Genomic DNA, 24,455 nt, shown 5'->3' with positions numbered 1-24,455 from the left:
GCTTGATGCTGTCTCCTGGGTCGTAGTGGTGTTTGAGCTCCCCTTCTGTGTGCTGGGAGCCATCTTGTTTTCTGTACAACGGTGTGTGCTTGTGGTGGAGCAGGGCAAGGAAATGGGGCAGAGGAAATGGGGGAAGGGTGGTGGGGTGGGATAGGGCAGGGGACAGTGGGGAGAGGAAGGGGGAAGGAATGAGGAGGAGGCAGTGGGGAAGAGAATGGGATAGGGGAATAGGGAGGGGAAGCAGAAGCCTGGCATCCCCTCGCAGCAACTGGGGCTCCCCCATTAAGCAGGCCCATTGAACCCCCCCATGAACCTCACCCCCCTGCATCTGGACCATACCTGGACCTCCACCCCACTGAGCCCCATCTTCCCACACCCAGATCCCCTCACTGAGCTCCAACCATCCCCCTGCAGCGTCCCATTGCCCCTGCACCAAGAACCCCCCCAATGAACCCCTGTGCTTCCTTATTTCTCCCACACCTTGGACTCCCCCCCCCCCCCACTGAGTTGCCTGCACCCAGATTGCCCCACACAGAACCCTCTCACACCACACTAAACCCCTCCACACTTGGATCCTGCTGGGCTGAGTNGCCCCCCCCCCCCCCCCCCCCACTGAGTTGCCTGCACCCAGATTGCCCCACACAGAACCCTCTCACACCACACTAAACCCCTCCACACTTGGATCCTGCTGGGCTGAGTCTGCCTGCGCACCCCTTGTGCTGCATCAGGGTCGGGTGCAGCCTCACCGCCAAATCCCTGTCCCAGGAGCAAGGGCTGCAGAGTGATCTCCCACCTCTGTGCAGCGAGCAGCTTCCCCCCCCCCCCCCGCCATGCTGGAGCCTACACATTTATTTATTGACAAATAAAATTTGCAGAATTTTAAAATACTGTGTGCAGAATTTTTATTTTTGTGGGCAGAATTTTCCTCTAGAGTAATATGGGAAGTACTTCTTCATAATGAAACCTGTGTATTCCATTGGTTCATAAGGAATCGAACTATCCTTTCTCTAGCCATCTCTTCTTGGGGAAAGATTGTGAAGGTTATAGCAAAGCAACTCTGGAGTAATCTGAAATTCTTACATTTCCCTTTCAGTTGGACTTCAGGCCTAGGTATAGTAGAATGTGCATTGGCTGATCATCTCCTTCTGATTTTGTTTGTTTTTCCTTGCTCTACTTTTTCTCCCAGCCCATTTTGTCATGTTTCTAGCTGTTCAGGTTAGGGACTGTCTTCTACATTTCTTTGTGGTGCACACTTGGGTGCTCCGTGAATGAGTATTAATGCTGACCAAAAGTTCGTTAGTTTGTCTGTGGTCTTTTACCTAAAGTAAACTCTACTGCTAGAGTGGTCCTGTTTCCTCTCTGCTGGTGCAGCCACACCAGAACAAGAAGTGTTTTCTTATCCCCTGTTTGGTAACGTGATGAAAGTCTAGCAAAGATGAGGCAGATAGTATTTTTAATGTGTTAACAGGTTGAAGTAAGGGGAGTGTACGGCATGCCACAACTTGCTAACCTGCTAGCACATGTTAGAATCATAGAAGATTAGGGTTGGAAGAGATCTCAGGAGGTCATCTAGTCCAACCCCCTGCTCCAAGCAGGACCAACCCCAACTAAATCATCCCAGCCATCCCAGCTTTGTCAAGCCCCACGGGGCCTTAAAAACCTCTAAGGATGGAGATTCCACCACCTCCCTAGGTAACCCATTCCAGTGCTTCACCACCCTCCTAGTGAAATAGTTTTTCCTAATATGCAATCTAGACCGAGGCCTCCCCCACTGCAACTTGAGACCATTGATTTTATTTTAATTAAATACTTCAATTTTTTTTTAAATAAATCTGTATTTAATATTGACAGCCTAGGTAAAGGCCTAAGCTAATCTATTAATTTTGTTTAAATAATTTTAAAAAGTACTATTAAGCAGTTTGTGTTTGCTGTTAAAGTTTTAAAGCCAAAGCACTGAACGTATGGAAATCACTGGCTAAGCAGTACCCAGAGTTCGTTAAAGGGCTAAACCAGCTTTTGACAGCAATAGTCACTTCTGCAGGTGCAGAGAGAATATTTTCTTTAGTTTATTCAACTAGTTCAATTTAATGATTAGTTCTTTCAAAGTTAAGAAACTAATTGGGAGTTGAAAAAGCAGGGAAGCTTGTTTCCTTTTTCCGGTCTATGAATGAAAATGATGTGTGAGAGGTTGAGATCTGCTAGTTTTGAAACCTTGAAGGACCTGGGGACCAGAAACAATAGTTAAATTCACTAACTACAGTTATTTTGTTTAATCAGTTAATTCTAAATGAAAAACAATTTTTCATTAATTTTTTTTATGAATCCAGTACATTTAAGATTGTTTTTCATTAAACTATTTTAAAATGCTGTTTTTGTGGGTTTTTTTCAATTGGATTTAAATTTACAATCACAGGTGAAAATTAATCTAGGAAGTAAGAAATGGATCATTCGCCATTTTCTACATAATGTAAAAGGAAAAAATTAAGAATCTGAACAAATGTCTGTAAGCTACATAATTGCTTAAAAATGTATGTAGGTATGGTGTTTCCTCCTTGTTAGTTAGTAAAAAGCACCAAATTTAGTGCAAAGGCTATATATACACCTCTACCTCAATATAACGCTGTCCTCGGGAGCCAAAAAATCTTACCGTGTTTTAGGTGAAACCGCATTATATTGAACTTGCTTTGATCCACCGGAGAGTGCAGCCTCCTTCTCTTCTCTTCTCTCCCCTCTCCCCCCCCCCCCCAACCCCCCGAGCAATGCTTTACCACGTTATATCCGAATTCGCATTGTATCGAGGTAGCGGTGTAGTTGCAAATCAGTATGTTTTAATGCTTACCAACCAATGAAGATCAGCCCATCTTTAGAAAAAGGGGTAAAAAGTACAAATGCAAAACAAGATTAAAATCAATTATTTAAATCAAGGCTTCCTGCTTGCAGATTTAAATAATGATTAAAATCAGTGATTTCAATTGCTTTGATTTAAATCAATCTACCGAGACCAGTTCTTTTCCAGGTGATGGACAGGGTATTTTTAGGCGCTTAGATACTGGAATGTGCTTTTTCTCCACTGCTTGGACAGAGCCTGTACCTGACCTTTTTAAGGCCCTTCCTTGTTTTTTGAGTCTCTCTCTTTGACTGGTGATTAGTTGGGGCGGGGGGAGAATGCCCTTGTCCTACTACCCTTTGAAAAAGAGGCAAAAACTGTTTTGTTTTTTGTCCAAATTTTTGGACGTATGCCCTGAGAAATGTTAACAGTCTGTAAATCAAAAACAAGTTCATCTTGGGAAAAGAGAAGAGATGCCTCTATAGTGCAGATACTCTCTCTGCTTAGAGGAGTGTTTCTCCCCACCCCCCTCCCCAACTACCCTTTTCTTGACTTGATAGGGCATTTATGCTTATACAGGAAGCAGTCTTCCTTAACTTGAACTTCTTTACAAGATTCTTTTTAGGTGAAAAATCTGAAGAACTTACCCAAATTGAGGTGTTGTCAGAGGAGGTTTTCGAACAAATTGATAAATTTAAACAGTAATACATCACCAGGACCTGAGTGTATTTACCCAAGAGTTCTAATGGAACTAAGATATGAAATTGCAGCACTACTAAGTATGATATGTAACCTATCGCTTAAATTAGCCTCTATACCAGATGACTGGTGGATAGCTAAGGTAACACCAGATTTTTTTGGTATTTTTAAAGGCTCCATAGGCAATCCTGGCAATTACAGGCTGGTAAGCCTACCTTCAGTACCAGGCAAATGGGATGAAACTGTAGGAAAGAACACATTTATCAGACACACAGATGAACACAATATGTTGGTGAAGAGTCAGCATAGCTTTTATAATGGGAAATCATGCCTCACTAATTCATTAGAATTTTTTGTTTCAACAAACATGTGGACAAGGGTGATCCAGTGGATATAGTATACTTCGATTTTTCTGAAAGCTTTTCACAAGGTTTCACACCAACGGCTTGTAAGCAAAGTAAGGAGTCATGGGATAAGAGGAAAGATCCTCTCATGGTTCATTAACTGTTTAAAAGATCAGAAAGAATCTTGGTCAGTTTTCACACTGAAGAGGGGTAAATAGTGGGGTTCCCCAAGGATCTGTATTGGGACCAGTTCTGTTCAACATATTCATAAATGATCTGCAAAAGGAGGTAAACAAGTGAGGTGGCTATGTTTGCAGATGATACAAAATTATGCAAGATAGTTAAGTCCAAAGCTGATTGTAAGGCGTTAGAGGGATTTCACAAAACTGGGTGACAGGGCAACAAAATGGCAGATGAAATTCAGTATTGATAAATGCAAAGTAATGCACGTTGGAAAGCATTATCCCAACTATACGTACAAAATAATGGGGTCTAAATTAGCTGTTACCACTCAAGAGAGATCTTGGAGTGAGTGAGTTAGTTCTCTGAAAAATCTGCTCAATGTGCAGTAGCAGTCAAAAAAGCCAACAGTGTTAGGAACCATTAGGAAAGGGATAGAAAATAAGACAGAAAATATAATGCCACTATATAAATCCATGGTATGCTCACACTTCGAATACTGAACGCAGTTCTGGTCTACTCATCTCAAAAAAACAATATATTAGAATTGGAAAAAATACAAAGAAGGGCAACAAAAATTATTATGAGTATTGAACGTGTGAGGAGAGATTGAAAAGACTGGGGCTGTTCAGCTGCTAAAACAGACTAAAGGGGGGATATGATAGAGGTCTATAAAATCATGACTGGTGTGGAGAAAGCGAATAGGAAAGTGTTATTTATCGCATCACATAACACAAGAACCAGATATTGCCCAGTGAAATGAATAGGCAGCAGGTTTAAAACAAACAAAAAAGGAAGTTTTACTTCACCCAGCGCACAGTCAACTTGTGGAATTTGTTGCAGGGGGTGCTGTAAAGGACAAAAGTATAACTGGGTTAAAAAAAGAATTAGGTAAGTTTACAGATGATAGGTTCACCAGGGACTATTAGCCAAGATGGTCAGGGACACAACCCCATGCTCTGGATATCCCTACACCTCTGACTGCTAGAAGCTGTGACTGGATGATAGGGGATGGATTATTCAATAAATTGTCCTGTTCTGTTCACTCCCTCTGAAGCATCTGGCACCAGCCACTTTTGGAAGACACAATGTTGGGCTAGATGGCCCATTGGTTTGACTCAGTATGGCCGTGCTCATGTTCTTAAGATCTCTGCCAGAAAGATTTGTTTTTCTGTAGTTTGGGTACTTTGTGGACAAGTTTGGACACTGAAGCTTTCAGAATCTGTATGGCATGTTCAAAAGTTTAAGCTTTCCCAGAAATGTGCCCCAGCACTGATGTGGAAAGATTGTCTCCGTAAGCGTGTAGTTATTTATGCTTTTTCATTTCTTGATCTCTCTGCCAACAAAGAAGCTAAGTGTGACTGTAGTTTTTGAAATGTGGGCACCTTCCCACTAGGGTCTGGACTGATGTTGCCTACTTTGCATATAGGCTACTGAATAGCCATCATATTGTGACTTCTGGTGACTAGCAATCTAGGCTGCGCTTGAACTGGTGACCTGAAGGTAACAGGCTTCATATCCTATTACCAGTCAATACTGTGAAAGATTTTTTTTAAAAATCATCTCTTCATAATAAAATAAATGGCACAGTGAATGTGTTTTGAATGGCTCATCAATCTAGCAAAGGTATAACAAGGTCCAGTGGCTGGAAGTTGAAGCTAGACAAATTCAGACTGACAATAAGGTGTACGTGAGTTGAGGGTAATTAACACTGGAACAACTTACCAAGGATTTTGGTGGATTTTCCATCACTGGCAACTTTTAAATCAAGACTCGATGCTTCTCTGAAAGAAAGTTTCTAGTTCAAAGAGGGATTATTTGGGGGAGTGTTATAGAGGAAATTAGACTAGATGATGACAGTGGTCCCTTTTGGCCTTGGAATCTATGAAAAAATGAATCTAAGCGTGATTTGTGAAAACCTCCTAATACCAGAGTTTCTGTTCAAGACAGGTGTTTCAGAAACCACTTCTGCTTTTTCCATCCTTGTCCTTCAGCTTGTCTTGCATCAGTGTGACTTTTTAGCACTTAACTTCTGCTGTTATAAAATAAAAGGAGTTGAGTGTGACAAGACTAAATATTTAGGTCTGAAGACTGTTTTTGATAATATATATGTATAGCTGTTCTAGGCTTCTCACTCTTCCATCTTAATAGACTTATAAAATGTTAATGACCTGAATTACTCTCCTAAAGAACAGAATAGAATTAGATTATTATGTATAGCCTTTTGCTGTCTCAAAGTGCTTGACAGAGCAATGACATCTAGATACTGAAAGTGTTGTGGCTGAATATGCATCCAGAGACTGTTTTTGTGATACACTTTTGTTTTTTATTTCATCTCAAAACCCCACATCAATGAGACTGATAAGCAGAAACTCTTTCACATGGAGATGAGACTATCTTGCTAAACATATATTGTACCTTTAAGACAGTTAAAACTAGATTGGATGAAACACTTAAAATAAAAAATTGTAGGGCATAATCCTATGCTATCATAGAGGGCGTGTGTGTAAAAAGCTTCTGCACTTCAAGGTCCATCTGCACCTACATATGTAGGAGTAGAGGTATATGTATTATTCTTACCAATCCCTGCTTCAGGAGGAAACAATTTGATTTTAATATTTCATTTTTTTGTGTGTGCAACTAAATCTTTCCTGTGCTGTTCATAATGCAAATGTGGGTTAGAGCAGGGGTGTGTAAAACATTTTAAAAACATATATATTTATTTGCTCTAGAAACTTTCCTACGTTGGCAAACATTGAAAAGAAGAAAGCATTACAGATAGAAAAAGAGGAGAGAGGAGAAGTGCTGACAACAACACAGTTTGGGTAAGCTTTCTCTGACAATTTTGTTCACTCTAGTAGTTAGTCCAAAAATACTATCTTTGATTCTTTTTACCTATTATGCAAATACTTGTAACTTTCATTGTACACTTATATAAACTGAGTGGACTTGTATCCTTCATTTAACCCACCAACATGTTACAAATTTAATACGTTGTTCACAGTATTCTACAGTCGATTGTAGTGAGTCTGATCTGGTTGAAACAATACGTTTGCAACTTTGATGTGCTCGCAGAGTTCCACTCTGGCTTGTTTAAGAAAACCAAATTGCAGAATAGCCATTAGGCTAAAGTACTAGACGCTGAGTCTTTGAAAGAGAAGTTGCATTGTGTGACTTTGCCGCGTGCCTGAATCTGACCGGTCTAATTCACTACCCCCTGGCAAAAAAAGGGGGGGGGGGGAAAAGTGAGTTGGTTTATGATTCTAGATTATATTTCTCTTCCCCTCCCTCCACCACTCCCCTTCATTTTTTCAAATGGTGGGGTCAGAGCAATAATAACAAACTTAAGAAGGAATTATATATCTGAGTTTCTAAGCTATCTAATTGTCACTGTAAACTGCTTTGGTAGCTGAAAGTACCTTCAATACTCTTATTTTCATCTCTTCCACCCTGCCTCATCTTGATTTCTCCTCTGGGGCTCTTTTTTTGTTCCTCTTGGATTTTATTTGTTCACTCCCCTCATGTACTCTGATCTATTTTTCCCCCCCCCTCCATATCTCCATATGTGTGGCCTCTGCTCTTTCCTCCCCCCACCCCACCTTTTTGCATACTGTCTGCCTCATGTTGAGCTTCATCAGTGGCTTTACTTGAATACTGCTGTAGGGAGGGATTTTTTTTTTTTTAAAGGTGTTATAATCTCCCAAACCTCCAGGGTCTGGTTTATTGGACCAGAGGATCTGAGTGGGGGCAGCAAGAATGTTCCCAGCTTGTTATGTCAGACTCCTTCCTGCCTCTTTGTGGACCTTTCTTTCTGCTGTGGGAAAGTGGGCTTGGGCCTTGAAGTTGTCTACACTTAAAAAATCTTGCACCAGTGTAACTACATTGATTTGGTTATGTCAGTGCAAATCCCTCAGGCAGATGGGCTGCACAAATGCTAAGTGGATTTATACCAGTGTAACCTAATTTGGTAATGTCAACTGTTTGCAAATATTCTTAATGTAGACCAGGGTCAGCAACCTTTCAGAAGTGTGCCGAGTCTTCATGTATTCACTCTAATTTAAGGTTTCGCATGCCAATAATACATTTTAACATTTTTAGAAGGTCTCTTTCTATAAGTCTATAATCTATAACTAAACTATTGTTGTATGAAAGTAAATAAGTTTTTTAAAATGTTTAAGAAGCTTCATTTAAAATTAAATTAAAATGCAGAGCCCCCCAGACCAGTGGCCAGGACCTGGGCAGTGTGAGTGCCACTGAAAATCGGCTCGCGTGCTGCCTTTGGCACGCATGCCATAGGTTGCGTACCCCGATGTAGACAAAGCTTCAGAAGCCACTCCCATCACTTATATCTCTGGTAGCATTTCAGATTGCCTTTACTTATCTCTTCTGGCCCATAGCAAAGCCCCCTGCTTTTAAAGAAATAAGATGGGATTCTCCTTGCGTGGGGAGGAGGGGTTTGCAGTTGCAGGGGCACTTCAACAAGTGCTTGATTCTCAGTACTAGTTGTGAATTTAAAGCATTGAATGCATGAAAGCTGACATTGAGATGCTCCTACTTGTTTAGTAACTAAAGTTAAAACTGAATCTGGCTTGTCAAAGTAACAAAATCAGTGGTATTTAATAATTTTTGTTTTAAGGCATGTGGCTTCACTAGTGAGCTGTGACTCAGCAGCAGCCCTTAGGTGTCACTCAGCAATTCTACTTAAATCTTTCTTCTGGTCAGAAGAGTGAGCAGAAATATGATGTAAACGGTTTCCTGTTTGTTCTCACTAAGTGATCTCTATAACCCTGGCATTTTTAAAAAGCCTCTTTCCTAACTGTTAGTACTATAAACTCAATCTGCTGCCCAAAAAGCTGTAGTTTTTGGTATGAATGAATGTCAACAATAAAAATCTGGAACTGGTGCTTAATCTTGCAAATTTACTGTTGTGTGAGACAGAAAAGAATTCAGCTTGCTCTCTGGAAGCTTTCCTATTGAGGCAAATAGAGAAGTAAGATATTTCAAAAGCATTTAATACTTCTATACCACCCTTGAATTCTGGCCCTCTGAAGTACTTTACAAATGTTAATTCTCAACATCCCTATGGAGTATATTAGAGCTAGAGAAGGACTACTTCACCTGTCACTTAAATGTAGGGTGGAATGTAGCAGCTGGTTAATACTGCACTGTTATGCTGTAATTCTGAACAGGAAGTGAAGAATGCATTTGCTAATAGAACCAGCAGAGGAGGGCAGAATGCAGTTTCCAAATTGGAATTTGACTGGGACATCCAGTTCTGGTTCTTGAGAAGTGCCCTCGGTTTTTAGTGACCACAAGTGGTCAGGGCCTTGGTTTTATGTCTTGGTCAAAAGACAGCACCTCCAGCATCACAGCTTCCCTTAACCTGTGAAACATTGGTTAAGTATTGCTATTTATGTTAGAGGAGTGCCTAGACACCCCAAACTGAGTTCATGGCCCCATTCTGCTAGCCACTATACAAACACGTAGTAAGAGACAGTTCCTGCCCCAATGAGTTTGCAGTCTAAATAAAGGCAAAGTGTGGGAGAAAGTGTTATCTCCCTTTAGTGGATGGGGAACTGGTGCGCAAAGAGGTGAAATGACTTGCCTAAGGTCAAAGGACGAATGTGGCACAGCTGGAATTGAACTCAAATTGCCTTAATCAGCTGGTTTTAGGGAGAAATTTTTGCCCTTAGTATGGTATTTCAAAATTTATCAGGTATTAGAAAGGTTCCTCTAATGTGCTCTGTGTATTCAACTGTTGGAGCGATGGTAGTGAATAAAATAAACCATTTGGTCCACTCTGGTATGGGAATTCTTGTGTTAATATAATAGTCTGGAGGTGCAATTAAGCTCTTGTCAAAACGCTAAATAAATTATCACTTAGAAGACCCATTCTCAGCAGGCATGGATTAACACTTTTATAGGTGCTCTTCTCACTGTAACCGTGGTCTAAACACATTTCCAGCATTTCGCCATAATCTCAAATATGTAGATTGGAGGCTCATTTGTGATTTGTAAAATTAGCACGCTATAGCTCTATATTTAACTTACTTTTATTAAAAACACAGTTCCATGTTTCCCTGATATAACTTGAAATATCCTGCTCTAAAGGAGGAAAATTGTTTTCCCCTTCCCTCACTAGCAGTCCATTCTACCTTTTTCTACCTCTGCACCCTTTCCCTTCCCCTACCCACATGTGTAAGCAGTCATTGCAATTGGAGTGATAGGTTGGTGTCTGAGGCTTCAGTATTCAGCAAAGTGCTGTAGCAGTATATGCTAAAATTAAGGTGACTTCAATAATAGGCATATGCTGATGAGATACACTTTTCTTTCTGTTTTTCTGCCTTTGAATGGCCTTATTTCTCTGAATGAAGAGAATGTTGACTTTGTAATGTGAAGCGAAAAATCTAGGACTCTGTTTCAACCACTGTGTTGGGGATTAAGAAGCTTGCCTAGTTTTGTTCTTCTCTCACCAAGGTCATACCTTGTCCCACCCCATGATCGTGTGTGTCTCTCCATTTCTCTGTCTCGCTTTCTTTGTAGTCTTTTTTTTTTTTTTTTTTTCCCCCATGTTTGTGTCTGGCATAGCTTCCTCTTTCTTCTGTCATGTCTCAGTTCATTGTGCCAATAGCCAAATGAGACTTATTAACCCCAAATAAAGCACTTGTAGATGGGTATTCTAGTAAACTGCATTTGGCTACTAATATGCTGAAACAGGCAGATTAAAGTATTGAAGCAGGGCAGAGCAATGTAAGACAGGGAGAGCTGAAAAATGTTGTATTGAAGGATAAATATCCCTCTAATCTCTTGGCACAGGGTTTTTTAATTTTGTTTGGGGGGGGGGGTGTTTACTTTGTGTGGTGGTATTTGTTTAAGAATTTTACATTTTCTTTCCTCTAGCAAAATGAAGGGAATGTGGAAAGCTCCACAAGATGAAGAGACTTCTGGGTGGCAAGGAAGACAGAAGAAGAAGCAGAAGCGTCAGTTCTGGAAGAAGTGTAAGAAAGGTGATGGAGATGATGCATCTCCGCTGAAAGCTCAGAATTCAGCTGGTGGACCAGAAAATCATACGTTTGTTAAGGAACCTGAAAAAAAATCTGTTTCAGATGCACAGACCTATAGGAAGGATGTGGATCCACTTGGCATTCTGGCAAATAGTGATGCTGGTAAGATGAGGGAAGGAGCTTGGAGAAATCTTTTACTTTAGGGGGAATTAATGTTACGTAGGTAACAGCTTTTTAGGAGAGCTGGTGACTTGGAAAGAGCTTGTCTTTTCAAAGACTTGGTTTGGAAGATGCCATTGATAAGTGCTCTGTCATACTTGACAACTCTTCTATCTGCCACTTAAAACATTGTTAGGACTTTCTTGCACTACGGCCAAGGCAGTTCAAAGTTAGTAGGTCATAGATTTGTTGCTGCCAGCTTCACTGAAGACCCTTGTACCCAGATTTTCATTAGAATTTCCTTTTGAATGGAAATTCCTGCTAAGAACATAAAATGTTGATAGAAGAAACCTGAAACTTTTTCCTCCTGGTCAGCGATTAGGAAACCCTGCCAAGGAAAAGTTTGTGTACAGTATTACGTGTTCTACAATAAATAGATTAAAGGGACAGTGTTAACTTAAATTTGGTCCAGAATTAACTGTTGTAAAAACAAACTTTGATTTAAAAACAAAGGACTAGAAATGTTTCCACCCAAAAAAATTGCTTTAAAAAAAAAAATGAAAGTCCCTTTATGCTTGAAACCAAATTCTGCTGTTCTGAGAATCTAAAAGTGAAACTGACTTCATTGTCTTAAGGTGAGTGAAATGTAAAAAGTAAAACAAAAATAGTGACAAATTGTTTTTTTAAATTTTCATGTTTAATAATCTAATATGAGGTTAATACATAGGCAATACAATTGTTACAAAATCCTGATTTCAGGTAGTGTTTCTTTAATTCTTGTAATTGAACCAGGCTTCCACAAAAACTTTTAACAGACACCTTTCTAATAATGATACTAATAGGGGGTTTTGCATGTTCCCCCCCCCCCCCCCCAAATTTCCATGTAGGTTCCATGCAAAAGAACTGATATGTATTAGCCTTCTGGTTAAATGCCAGCATTTGAATATATCTGTGATGCCTCCAAAGGAAATGGTGCATCTTGGTACATATAGCTTTGCATCCCATTAAATCTATCTGTGATTAATTGTTTACTTTGGGTTGCTTTTTGTAGATTTTTCCCTTTTGCCCACTAGCAGCTATTCATAAGTCATTGGTCCATTTATCCTGTATCTTAGCTCCCTGGCATTCTGTGTTATCGTGAACAACTTGGATTATAAACTCTTTACTCACTCATGCATACAGATGGCGCTAAATACATATTTTTAAGTAATCAAGTTCTGCAAGATCTCATTGCCATAGTCCAGGGGTAGGCAACCTATGGCACGCGTGCCAGAGGCGGCACGTGAGCTGATTTTCAGTGGCACTCACACTGCCCGGGTCCTGGCCACCGGTCCGGGGGGTTCTGCATTATGATTTAATTTTAAATGAAGCTTCTTAAACTTTTAAAAACCTTATTTACTTTACATACAACAATAGTTTAGTTATATATTATAGACTTATAGAAAGAGACCTTCTAAAAATGTTAAAATGTATTACCGGCACGCGAAACCTTAAATTAGAATGAATAAATGAAGACTCGGCACACCACTTCTGAAAGGTTGCCGACCCCTGCCGTAGTCTTGTAAGCTTGATTTGAATGTCCCTTAAAGTGATTTCACAATGGGATCTCAAAATTTCTTCCCCTTGGAAATTCTAATTTTAAATGTAAATAATTCTCCCCCTGTAAAAGATTAATTTCTGCACATATTTATCACCCGACTACATCCGGGAAATCTAAACAAGTTTCTCCCTCTCTGTCTGCTATTTGCAATTAATAGCAAAGACTGTAATTAAATTCACTATATGAAGGTGAAGCCAAAAGCCCAAGTCCTTGTTCAGAGAAATCAAACTGCTTTTTCCACTACAGCCTTTGTCAGGGCTATAAATCGGTGTTTAGACAACTCCTGCCCCTGAATGTTAATGGAAAGAAAGTAGCATGCATTTTATCAAGCAATGGTATTGAATAACCTTGTCCAGTATCAGGAGAAGGTCTAGTGACAAAACTGGCTGTCAACATATAGGAGCATTGAAAGGTCTTGGTACTCTCTTTGCAGAATCGGACAAGGATGGAGCAACTGCAGAGGATGGAAAGTTGGGAGTGACTGTCATTCCGAAGCAGGTAACCTCTGCCCTGAGTTCACTGGTGACCAACTATGGCAGCACATCAGATAGCGAGAGCGAGCCAGAGGGTGAGTTGGGGTCTAACTAGCTTTTTTCTGTCTTATGAACAGCAAAAGTTTTCAAAGTGTACCAGAAAAGACACTTTGTCTCCGTATAAAAATCAATCTGAGAAGGAAAGTGGCATGCGGTGTAGGCACCTTGCCTCTCCTGCCTTTCTGTCCCCCTCCTGCCATCCCTCTTCCCATAGTTTTGTCCTCATTTATGAATATGTAAATTTGCAGCTTTTTATATTCGGAGACTTACATTCTTAGATCTAACCAAAGACATAAACACAATATTTACTGGCTGTACTTCCAGGATATTCATGAGTAGGAACACATCCTGGTTCCTGGCACTTCTGGTTGCTGGTGGAGTAGTTGAGAGCAGCCTTGGATCTGCCACTCTAGCTTGTTAGGCAGTGAGGGACCATGTGTGTTAAAGGTAGAATGTTTCGTATCTCAAGGGGGATGGTTTTCTGCTGTTATGCTTGCAGTGTTCAGTGTACGTCATACGAACACAGACACAAATGGAGAATGAAAAAGGTAACATGGGATGAATGGAAGGATGGGAAAACCCAGCAGACTGCACTGAGGCTACTTGAAGAGCAACTGTTGCTCCCTGGAGGAGAGACCACTCATTATTTATATTGCAGTAGCAACCACAATGTACCATTTGTATACCCAGGATTCACTGAGTGTAGAACATTAGAATTGCCTACAAGATCAGGCCTCTGATTTATCTAGTTCATAGCCTGTCTATTAATAATCATTCTCTTTTTTTATACTACATTCCAGAGTTTCCTCAAAGGATGGCAGGTTCACAATGTTGTTTTTCTTGTTTTGTTTCTTTCCCCCATGTTACGTGCCCTGTCCTACCACCTTGTTCTGAGATAAAGGTGGGGATACATCCTATCCAAAAAGAGAATGTATAACTTTTGGAGAAATGTATGTGAGGGGAAAAAAACAGCCTTAAAATCCTTACCCTAAAATTGTGTTTGGTGAAGAGGGCCAGGAATGTGCTGTCACTCACCCTGTGAGCTAATATCCAAGCTTCTAGTACTTTCTACATAAGTGTGCTACCACTAGAGATTCTTGTAGTGCTTGGAGACTGAGTGCACATTCTGATTTAATGCAGAGCTTGTTCCTTCCGTGGTCACCATTACAGTAATATCTGAGCATGTCACAATCTTTAATGTAGTTATCCTCACAACACCCCGGCGAGGGAGGTAAGTGCTATTACCACCCATTTTACATACTGGGAACTGAGACACGGAGATTGAGTGACTTGCCCAAAGTCATAGAGGAAGTCTGTGGCAGAGCAGGGAATTGAATTTGGATCTTGCAAGTCACAGGCTAGCACCTAACCACGGAGCCATCCTTCTTGGCCATGTATTTCACTGCAAACTGGGTTATAATGTGAAAGCAGTATGCTCTGATGTATGGAACATGGGACTGATTGCAGAACAGAGACTTGAGTTCTGATCCAGACTCTCTCTACTGGCTCTCTGATATTGGGCAAATCACTTAACTTCTGTGTGCTTGTTTTCTCTTATGGGAATGGTGATAAGATCCCCTCCTCTGTAGAACTCCATGATCATTAAAACAGGGCATGCTAGTACCAGTAGTAGTAATTAGGTGAGCTGTCAGTATGGAGATATGTGATTGTTATTTAGGACTTTGAGAGTTTACAGTTTTGTTCTTTCTTTTTTTAGAAGTTCCTGCCAAGATTGTAGCAAAAGCTCTTAAGGAAAATCAGACTATCCTCCGAAATATTCCTCAGGCTTCAAATATCCCTAAAAGTCCAAATAGCATAAACCGCAAGGAATGTGCAGAATTTACAAGTGCAACGTTGGTGAGCTCAAATACAAACACAGGGCATTGCAGAGGTTCTAACAGACGGAGGAAGAAGTCGCTCCCTGTACTGCCCAAACGTCGTCCAACACTGCTGGAAATGGTAAAGGATATCTCTCTCTCTCTCTCTCTCTGTCTCTTAAATAATGGCTGCCTGCCACACAGGGGTCTTACTTTAACTATACATGAGTCATATTACAGTATAAAGCTGTCTATATTTGCAGCAGCTCTTTTAAGGTGGTGGCTGGATGAACATGCAGTTCAGCAAAAATGTTGCACAAATATGTAAACAGATTACTGCATGGTACTGTTCAGATTATGGCTTGCTTTGGTGAGCCAGAATTGAAAACTTAATCACATAGTTTGGAAGCTACACTGAGGACAAAAAATATTATTATTATTATTGCTCTAAAGATTCACATTATAAATCAGGCTTGCTTTTATGTGGTCCAGTCATTATTCGGATTCCCTTCTTCTCCCTTCCCTCTGCCCCCTTGATGTGAGGTCCTACATTGAGTGAGGATGTGAGTACCCGGCTTCTGGCTGAGACAGACTGGATGGTGGCCTTGTGCCCTATCAACACCTATCTCTAATCAGCTAGAACGGTTGTCAGGGAACATCAGGCATCCTATCCAACCCTCTTCTCTCCTTCTTCCCCATTTGGACATTAGAAAAAACTTTCTGACTGTCAGGGTGGTTAAGCACTGGAATACATTTCCTAGGGGGGTTGTGGAATCTCTGTCATTGGAGGTTTTTAAGAGCAGATTAAACAAATACCTGTCAGGGATGGTCTAGATAATACTTAGTCCTGCTATGAGTGCAGGGAACTGGACTAGATGGCCTCTCAAGGTCCCTTCCAGTCCTATGATTCTATGGTTCCCTCCTGCATACACAGGCCTCTTCTATGTAGAAATATACTTTTCACTGGTTTGCAAACTGGCCTGTATATCACTGGTGTTCTGAAGATTTAGGTGAAGATTTAGGTGAAGCCTCCTTGACCAAAGCAGTCAGTCTTCATGTTGTGACTTTTCTTTCTAGCTGAGACTGAGTCTGGGGTATGCAGAGGCTATTCTGACCAACTAAACTTAAGCAAAATAAACCAACAACAACTTTCATCCAGCACAGTTGCTCTTTACATTTCTCTGGCAGATTCAGCTGTCATTTCATAGAATTTAAGGCCAGGAAGGACCATTATATCATCTAGTCTGTCCTCCTGTGTATTACAGGTACTAAATTGTTGTGTGCCAGAGGCAGAGAGAAACAGGAGAGACTGAGGTGCCACCAATGCCCAAGGCCTCTGCAGTGGCAGGGAATAGATTAGGTGAGATAGGATCATCTGGACATAACAGGCGATCATTGCCCCATGCGGCAGAGGAAAGTTGGAAAAAACCCAACCCTGGTTCCTTTCAAGCAATACTGAAATTGGTGGTGTGGCAATGCTAAGGATGGAACCAATCTATAAAGCAGTGTTGGGGATCAGAACAGCAAGAACTGTGCCTAAAAAAGGAATGGCTACTAATGTCAAGTTCTGCCGCCAGAGAGAAGGAATAAATTGCATAGATATAATATGTGGGCTGGGGATCTTAGGTGGATGGAACAGATGTTAAATTGTAAAGCATATTTATTTTTGTCTTCTCACTTTCATATTGTCCTAACATTACTTGTTCATATGTTAATCACTATGGTTGTAGCAAGAAAAATGTAGATTGGAGTGGGTGTTTGTGATGGGAGGCATCCAGAAGAGGATTGCCACTGTAGGAAGTGGTCTGTGGTGTGAAAATTCTGAGAAACAAAGTCAGAACGTCTGTCGAAAACCTGTCCACCCTTCTCCCTCCCTCCAAAGGGATTTGCTTATTGAAAGAACATGCTGTGTGTGAAATGATGTGGTTTTTTTAAAAGCAGATCTTGTGGTGGTGCTGCAGAGCTTTCTGTTGGCGTTCATTAAATCAGCTTCAGTACACCCAGGATGTTTATCATTGTCCCACGTATGACCATGTATGTTTAGATACATTTATAGCATACAGACTGACTGAGAATAACAAAACCCATACGTCCTATTTCTTCCAATATTTGTCAATACATACAGCAGGTTAAAAAGGTGTTGTGCACCTAGTTGCTCGTATGGTTTAAATATAATGAGACAGATGGCCAGTTAACAAACTTTATTAAAGGATGATTGTGCATCCCATCTGCTTTTTCATGCCACCACTTGGGAATTCTGCAGTTACCCCAACTACAGCAACAAGAATGTTGTTACACTGTCCTCACACTCTGTGTGTGTGTGTGTGTGTGTGTGTGTGTGTGTGTGTGTGTGATGATTACAATAAGCTGAACTGCCTTCAATCATTTTTATGTATAGGTAAATATCAAAAAGTGTAACTAGTTCATTTTATGGACTAACTGCCTGCAACTCTTTTAAAAAGCTATTATGGATAGCAAACAGCCTTTTAAATGGCTAAATAGACTTCTTTGTTGGAAATAAATTTATAACAAAAAATTGCTTCCCATCAGATCTTGCATGCCAAGTTCAGCTGAGTGCAACTTTTTACAGTAGTTCTCTTGTAAATGATCAGATTCACAGATTTATACTTTATACTCACATCTTATTCAGCAAAGTCCATTTACTTTTAGCGTTCACAACCCCAAAAATGTCCTACAGTCTTCCAACTGTTGTATAAATACTAGTTTAACTTTCTCGAAGCATTAGTAGGAGTTCAAAGAAAATAATGTCTTTAGCAGTCTAGTGAAGAAACGTTGTGTATTTTTTTTTTTTTCATGGAAAAATTAATGGCATTTGGATGTATTAATTTTTCTGCCATGTAGGTTAAACTGGGAATGACAGCTCATTCAAAAGAATTTTGTCAAATTCAACCAGCTCTAATGCAGAGATAGAACTTTAGCCCTCTGATTCAGCAAAGTGCTAAAGCATGTGAGTTATCCAATTTGAAGTCAATGGGACAAAGGTGCCTTACTGAATCAGGGTCATAATGTTCACATACTAATTAAAACTTCACATCTTCTAAAGCAGTGTATCGCTGTTTCAAGCCTGGCAGCATCCCTGGAAAATAATCCCATTTTACAGATGAGACTCTGACAGTAAATCAGTGGTAGAGCTGAGATTGGCTCCAAATCCTGAATTCAATCTAATAGGGTAGTTTCTCCTGCCTCTTTGCTTCCAGGTTTTGCTTGCAAGCTTATTATATACATTTGCAAATACATCTAAATTAATGTGTCGCCATACCTTGTTTACTTTGCATCTGTTACTGACTAGGAAACAGAAACCTGCATCACTTTCTCTTTTTCATTCCAGTTATTAGCCCAGGACATACGACACGAAAGGAATGTGATTCTGCAGTGTGTTCGATACGTCATCCGAAATGACATGTTTGGACTTCACTTAAAGACAGAACCAGTCGCTGAAACTGACAGCGGACAGGCTTCTAGAGCTGCAGCGGAGTTTTTGACAGCCAGACCTGATGGATCTAATGTTTCTTGTAGCTCTGACCTTCAATTAGCAGAAGAAGAACAAGATGCATTATTTATATCTCAAAGTGACAAAGCAGCTATAGGTCAGGCGTCACAGATGATTCACTATATAGACGAGGAGACATGGGAAACCCCAGCGAGTCAGTGTGAAGAAAACTGACATTTGTTACGGTATGCCTCTGTCATGGAGGGTGAACCAAAGGCTCAACTTTTGTACTTCACTGAAATATTTTTTGAAAGACAGTAGAATAGGAAAAAAATAAATCATATCTTTTGTATTTTAAGAACCATTAAAATCACTTTTCTGAACACTCTGCCAGAAGTGACCCTTTCCTTGTGGAAATTACAATCCATTTCAGATGGCTCTTTGCCTTCTACTTGAAAAGCTCAGTAGTGGAGCATAGTTACATCTTTCTTCAGTAGCAGTGTTTGTTTGCCCATGGGTTTGAATTGAAGACTCTTCATTACAGAATATGCCAGTGTTTTAAAACCATAATCAGAGCAAAATTATGCAGTTGATAATGGTGCTCTCTAACTTGCTTAGACAACCAGTTGTCACTGGAGGGTTAGTGGGCCTCTGAACATTTTGAAATAAATTTTTAAAACATCTCTCAGCTGTTGTTGGTTCAAAATATAAAATTTACGAAATAGTTGGTTTGGCTCTAAAACTTTCACACGGAAATCTACCACTAGTACAATAAATCAGTTGAGCAGAGAGAATGGAAGCACAGTTAAGGTGGTGGCAGCTTTAGGTGGGGAGTTAAGTAGAGAGTAGAAAGTTGTTTGAAATCATTCCTTAAGTGACAAACCAGTAGCTACTGCTACCTTTTATTCATCCTTTAATAACTGCCTGTAACTGTAGACATAGCTTCACCTCAAGCCTTAACTGCTGTAGCTGGTCATTGCTTGGCTGAACTAGCTCTTGAAATGGATCCTTATTGCTTGTAGGAATGAGTGCTATAAATTAAGGGCTTTGGAGCTGGGCTCCGGCTCCGGAGCAAGCTCCAGGCAAAAACTCCACTGCTCCGGAGCTGCTCCGCCCTTCATCTCTGGGCTCCGCTCCAAAGCCCTTAGATTTTAATTTTAGAGTTAAACAGAAACTCATCCTAGGAAGTTTCCTTATCTCCCCTAGTTAATATAAAATTAAGACTGTTATCTGGCATTCTATAACCTGTTTTTTCTGATTCATTTTTAAAATGCCAGTAACACATCCCGTGGATTTCCTTGGAATTGTGCTATTAATGTCACTCATACAAAATGTTCATTCTTTTCTGTGGTACCTGAAGTTATAAATCTCATACAAGCTTTCATGAGCTTTAAAGTTGCATTAGTTGAGGATTTAAAAATAAGTTCACCACCTTTTGGTTAAATTGTGTATACATTTGTCAGGCACCTTCTTGTGAAGTTCAACTGTCAGTTTGTCTCACTCCCAGTGGAAATAGGATATGAAAGTGACTTAGTCTACTTAAAAATAGTTCCCCACATTCTGTATTTTAGCCACAATTATTACATACTGTAGGCTCAGTTTCTAAATTAAATTGCCTTCTCAGGAAATGCATTGATCTTTCTTTGCTTTACTCATTCTGGTACAAGTACACTCCTGTATGTAACCTGCAGAATACTAAGGACTGTAGGGGTTTTTGTATTCTCCAATAGCTGTATGTATTAAGTTATCTTGTTCAGTTTTTAAAACACTTGCCAGTTTTGTGGAAATAAATCTTGTTCATGGAGTACAGGAGAAAGGGAATAGCTGAAAATTCCATCTTTACTGCTCTACTATATATAGCTACACTGTATACTATGTTTGTAAGATACTGTGTACATTTATGGAATTATATAAATATTGGCACTCATGTAAGAGGGTGATGAGTCCTAGGAATGTGTATATGTAATAGATTATTAAATACAGCAATCATAAACTTGTTATATATGTACTTGCAAGCCAGATGACTCATCCTTCCCATGGTGGTCCCACATACCATCACTTCATTTTATTACCTTGAGTGTGGCTGTTACACAGTTTACTGCAGTGAAAAATAAACAGCGAAAATTTAGCTAAGGAGATTGGAACTTTTACAGAATTTGGTTTCTGGATACACTTGTATTCAGTCTGGGTGTGGGAGAGGGAGGGGTGTCAAATCAACAGTTGCATCAGTGAGGTAAACAAAAATGAGCAAGTTAGGATTACTACAGAATTGCACTTTTTTGGTAACTAATCCACCCCTTAAGGTCCTGCTCTTGTTCCTATTGAAGTTTGTGGCAAATCTCCTTTTGCAGAGGGAGGTCCTGAGTGAGGAAGGCTCTGCTATGAATTGCTTGTACTTCTTTTGCTGATCTAAGATTATTAAAATTCTACAAAATGTAGACCTATTAGAAGTCTTTCTCTTCCCCTCCTGCCCCCCAACCCCCAAAGGCTTAGGGGCCTTTCTGGGAATTTAATATAGGTGGTGTCAAGTATCGGGGGTAGCCGTGTTAGTCTGTATCTACAAAAACAACAAGGAGTCTGGTGGCACCAGACTCCTTGTTATTTAACATAGAAGGACTACCTGTCTTAAATCAATCATTCATTTTGCTTTTGTGGTGTTTGTACTGCATATATTTAAAACTGTCTTTGGTGCTCCAGGAATGAACTGCTTCTGCTTAATCTAGGGAAGACATGTAGGTTGCATTAAACCAGGAATAGCAGCCTTGGTCTGCATACAAAAAACCCAACTTTTTCACTTTGGTTCCTTTTGTAAGTCAGCAGGGAGTTTCACCTGACATTCCAGAATTAGCTTTCCTAATGCTTTTATCTAGCCTTCACATTGGAATGTTAATGCTGTAATTTCCTGTCTTGCTTATGTCAAGCAGCTGCAGTTTTGCTTCTGACGCTTTGCCTTTTCTTTTTGTATCGGAGTATGACTATGGGTTTTTTCCTCCCACTTGCATTAAGATGCCTGTCTGTGGCTGTGTAAGAAATAACCAGTTGCATTTTGAATCCACAGCAGCTGATTTCTTTATTATGCTATGCATGGCCTTTAATTGTTTCATTATTGATTTTGGTTGGATTATGGCATTACTGTTTGAAAAATGGAGCTTTCAGCTTTGGATAAAAATACTCAACATTTCACTCTCCCCCTCCCCCCCCTCCCTTCAGCTTTGGTAACTTAGCTACAGAAGATGTCTGATTTAAATTCATTACCCTTCTTTTAAAATTCCATGTTTCACTTATTAATCCAGAAAAACTGAAGTCCGTTTTTATAGCTGTCTAAACCTTAGTCAAGTTTGTGAATGGTGATGTGACTTAACAGACAACCCTGTTTTGTTTGAACCTTGCTTCTCATTTATGGGATGGCTTCTGTCTGTGACGGGTATAAAGAAATGAACTTCGTGTCCTTGTATTACTGAACTGTAAGCATCTCCTTGTGATTTTGTGTAATTTTACATGAAGGTTCTTGCAGCTCGTATGTACTTGTGTTGTAGCAGTTCTAAAGTTGCAGACTTCAGAATTAAAAACAGGATCAAAAATGGTACAGAGCCATGTGAAGGGGTGTACCAACCCTGCACTCAGCCAGTGGGGACTGACCAATCATTGTGGGCTCAGGAGGCCATGCCCCCTTTCCCCTGCTGTGCACGCTCCAGGTGGAAGAGCCAGATAAAAGGAGGCAGCCCAGCTCAGTCGGGGCTGGCTGTTGAGGAGGAAGGATGTGTACTGTAGACTCCTCCAGAGATGCTGAGGATGCTCCAAGCAGCAGAGCCCATGGACACAGACTACAGTGCAGATGACTCACTGACTGCGGAGACTGACGGGGGACGCCAGGCCACCACCAGCGGAGGAGATGCCTGCTGCAATTTGTGATAGGAAGTGACCCAGGGGAGGTAGTAGAAGCCGATGCCTAAATCCTTAGCGAGGAAGTCCCGGGCTTCCTAGGGCCCTTGGTCGGAACCTGGTGAGGCTGGAGGGGCTGGGTTCCCTTACCACACTCCACAGGCCACTAGGCGTGGCTGCTGTTTGCTCTTGCCCCAGCCCGTGGGCTCAGGGACCATAGACCGTTTGTTTACACAGCCCTGCCAGGGAGCCAAAGCCCACCTGGCTGCAACTCCCTGAATTAGCAAGGAATCCCGAGAGCTGGGTGACAGGGTGTACCAACCCCACACTGGGCCAACAGGGGCAGCCCGGCTTGGCCCACGGGGACCCCATCACAAACCAAGATACTGTGGCATAATTCAGAGAATTGGAGCTAAAAACTGGGATAAGCTGACCCTACCTAGAAAGATGTATATCAAGATCTTCTCATCACTACCACGTTGCCTATCCACAACAATGCATGTGTGCTCACCTCTGTTCATCATCTAAACCCCATTATTCACAAGATGTCCATCGAACTTAGTTATAAAATCTTTTATGGACAAAAATGCAGGTCTCCTAACCTCATTAATTTTTTTTTTTTTTTTTTAGACCTAGTGTAGAATACGTTGGTGATTCGTCCTGTTACACATGTAGAAACCCAGCCTTCATTGGGTTTTACACACACAAAACTAGTACTAGTATCTAAGTGGGTTACCCAGGATGGGCTACGTTGGCTACCATTGACTGAAGTGTGTCTGCCATTTATTTTTAAAGATGGATAATTTGTTAGGGTAGAAGAATGTTTTGCGGTTCTCTGCAAGTTACAGTTCCTCTTGGAAGGATGGAGAATATCCTAGGACTCCATGAGTACCCAAGCAAAGCTAAGACCAGGTACTGCAGTTGATCTTGGAGAGCCAAAGAGGAGAACACTAAAGAAAGAAGATTATAGTAAGAAGCTAAATGTTTAAAATTCCATATCTACACGTGTTTGAAAGAGAAGGCAGTGGAATCCAAACTCTTGAGTCAAAGAGCCGGGTTCATTACCAGCTCTTTGACTTTGTATCACCTTGGGCTATTGATTTAACCTTGCTGCCGCAGTTTCCCTATCTGTAAAGCAAGGGGAATGCTTAACTACCCTTGTAATTTTGAGAGAGATGGATGAAAAGTACCTACGTGTTAAGCATTGTTCCTTGGAAGGGCACTGGGGCTAGTGAACCAGAGTGGTATCAGTCTTCAATATTCCTGTGTTGATACAATCTAGAAGCATTTAATAACTTGTAAATATTTCCTCACTTCCCTGCTTTTTTTGTGTGGGTGATTTGCCCCGTCCCATCTGCTGCTCCTGTGACTGTCCTTAAATGGATTCTTCAGGCAGAGTCTCCTGTCTGTAGCTGATAAGATGTGGTGGTTCTTGGCAGAGTACAATTTTTCCATCTCTTCTCTATTGTACATGCTATATAGACTTTTATACGGTCTGTCTGTATAAGTCCCTGTCATTTAAAATAAATACCAGCCCAGTAAAACAAAACTAACATCCAGGAGAATGTGACACGCTGAAAGACGTTCCAAAGCACAGTAGTAGGTTTTAAAAAAACATATTTTTTTTACTGTAGATTTCATCAGGAAAAACTGTTCCTGTTGAGACTGATTAATTTGTAAGGGTCTGAACTAAGGACTCCTCACTGACAAGGGAGACCGAAGAATCAAAAGAAAAGCAATGTAAGATCACAGGAAAGAAAAAAATAAAACAAGATGAATGTGCAACTAACAATTAACCCCATTAACCATAGTGTCTCTTGGAACTGTGCTCCCAGTCCATAAGATTAAGTGTCTGACTCTCTTTGAAAATGCATGTATAGTTGTGATTCTGTATGCAAGTTGAGTATTTATATAGACAAACTGTCAGTTCTGAATTTAACTGGCCACTTGTGGCATAGT

At 40.6% G+C, this 24,455-nt stretch overlaps 1 protein-coding gene across 1 annotated transcript in view; it reads left to right on the top strand.

The window, feature by feature from the left end:
* Positions 1 to 18,918, top strand: part of NUFIP1 (nuclear FMR1 interacting protein 1) — a 32,743-nt gene extending 13,825 nt beyond the window's left edge. Inside the window, exons 6-10 of the mRNA XM_034758448.1 lie at positions 6,783 to 6,875; positions 10,951 to 11,216; positions 13,247 to 13,381; positions 15,064 to 15,305; positions 18,513 to 18,918. Coding sequence (XP_034614339.1) covers positions 6,783 to 6,875; positions 10,951 to 11,216; positions 13,247 to 13,381; positions 15,064 to 15,305; positions 18,513 to 18,848 — 1,072 coding nt within the window. The 3' untranslated portion in view covers positions 18,849 to 18,918. The remainder of the gene's footprint in view (positions 1 to 6,782; positions 6,876 to 10,950; positions 11,217 to 13,246; positions 13,382 to 15,063; positions 15,306 to 18,512) is intronic.
* The last annotated feature ends 5,537 nt before the right edge of the window (positions 18,919 to 24,455 follow it).

This window comes from Trachemys scripta, chromosome 1 (genome assembly GCF_013100865.1).
Source record: "Trachemys scripta elegans isolate TJP31775 chromosome 1, CAS_Tse_1.0, whole genome shotgun sequence".
In the NCBI taxonomy this organism is placed as follows: Eukaryota; Metazoa; Chordata; order Testudines; family Emydidae; genus Trachemys; species Trachemys scripta.
Note: the sequence above shows the minus strand (reverse complement) of the source record. Positions and strands in the feature narration are given on the sequence as shown.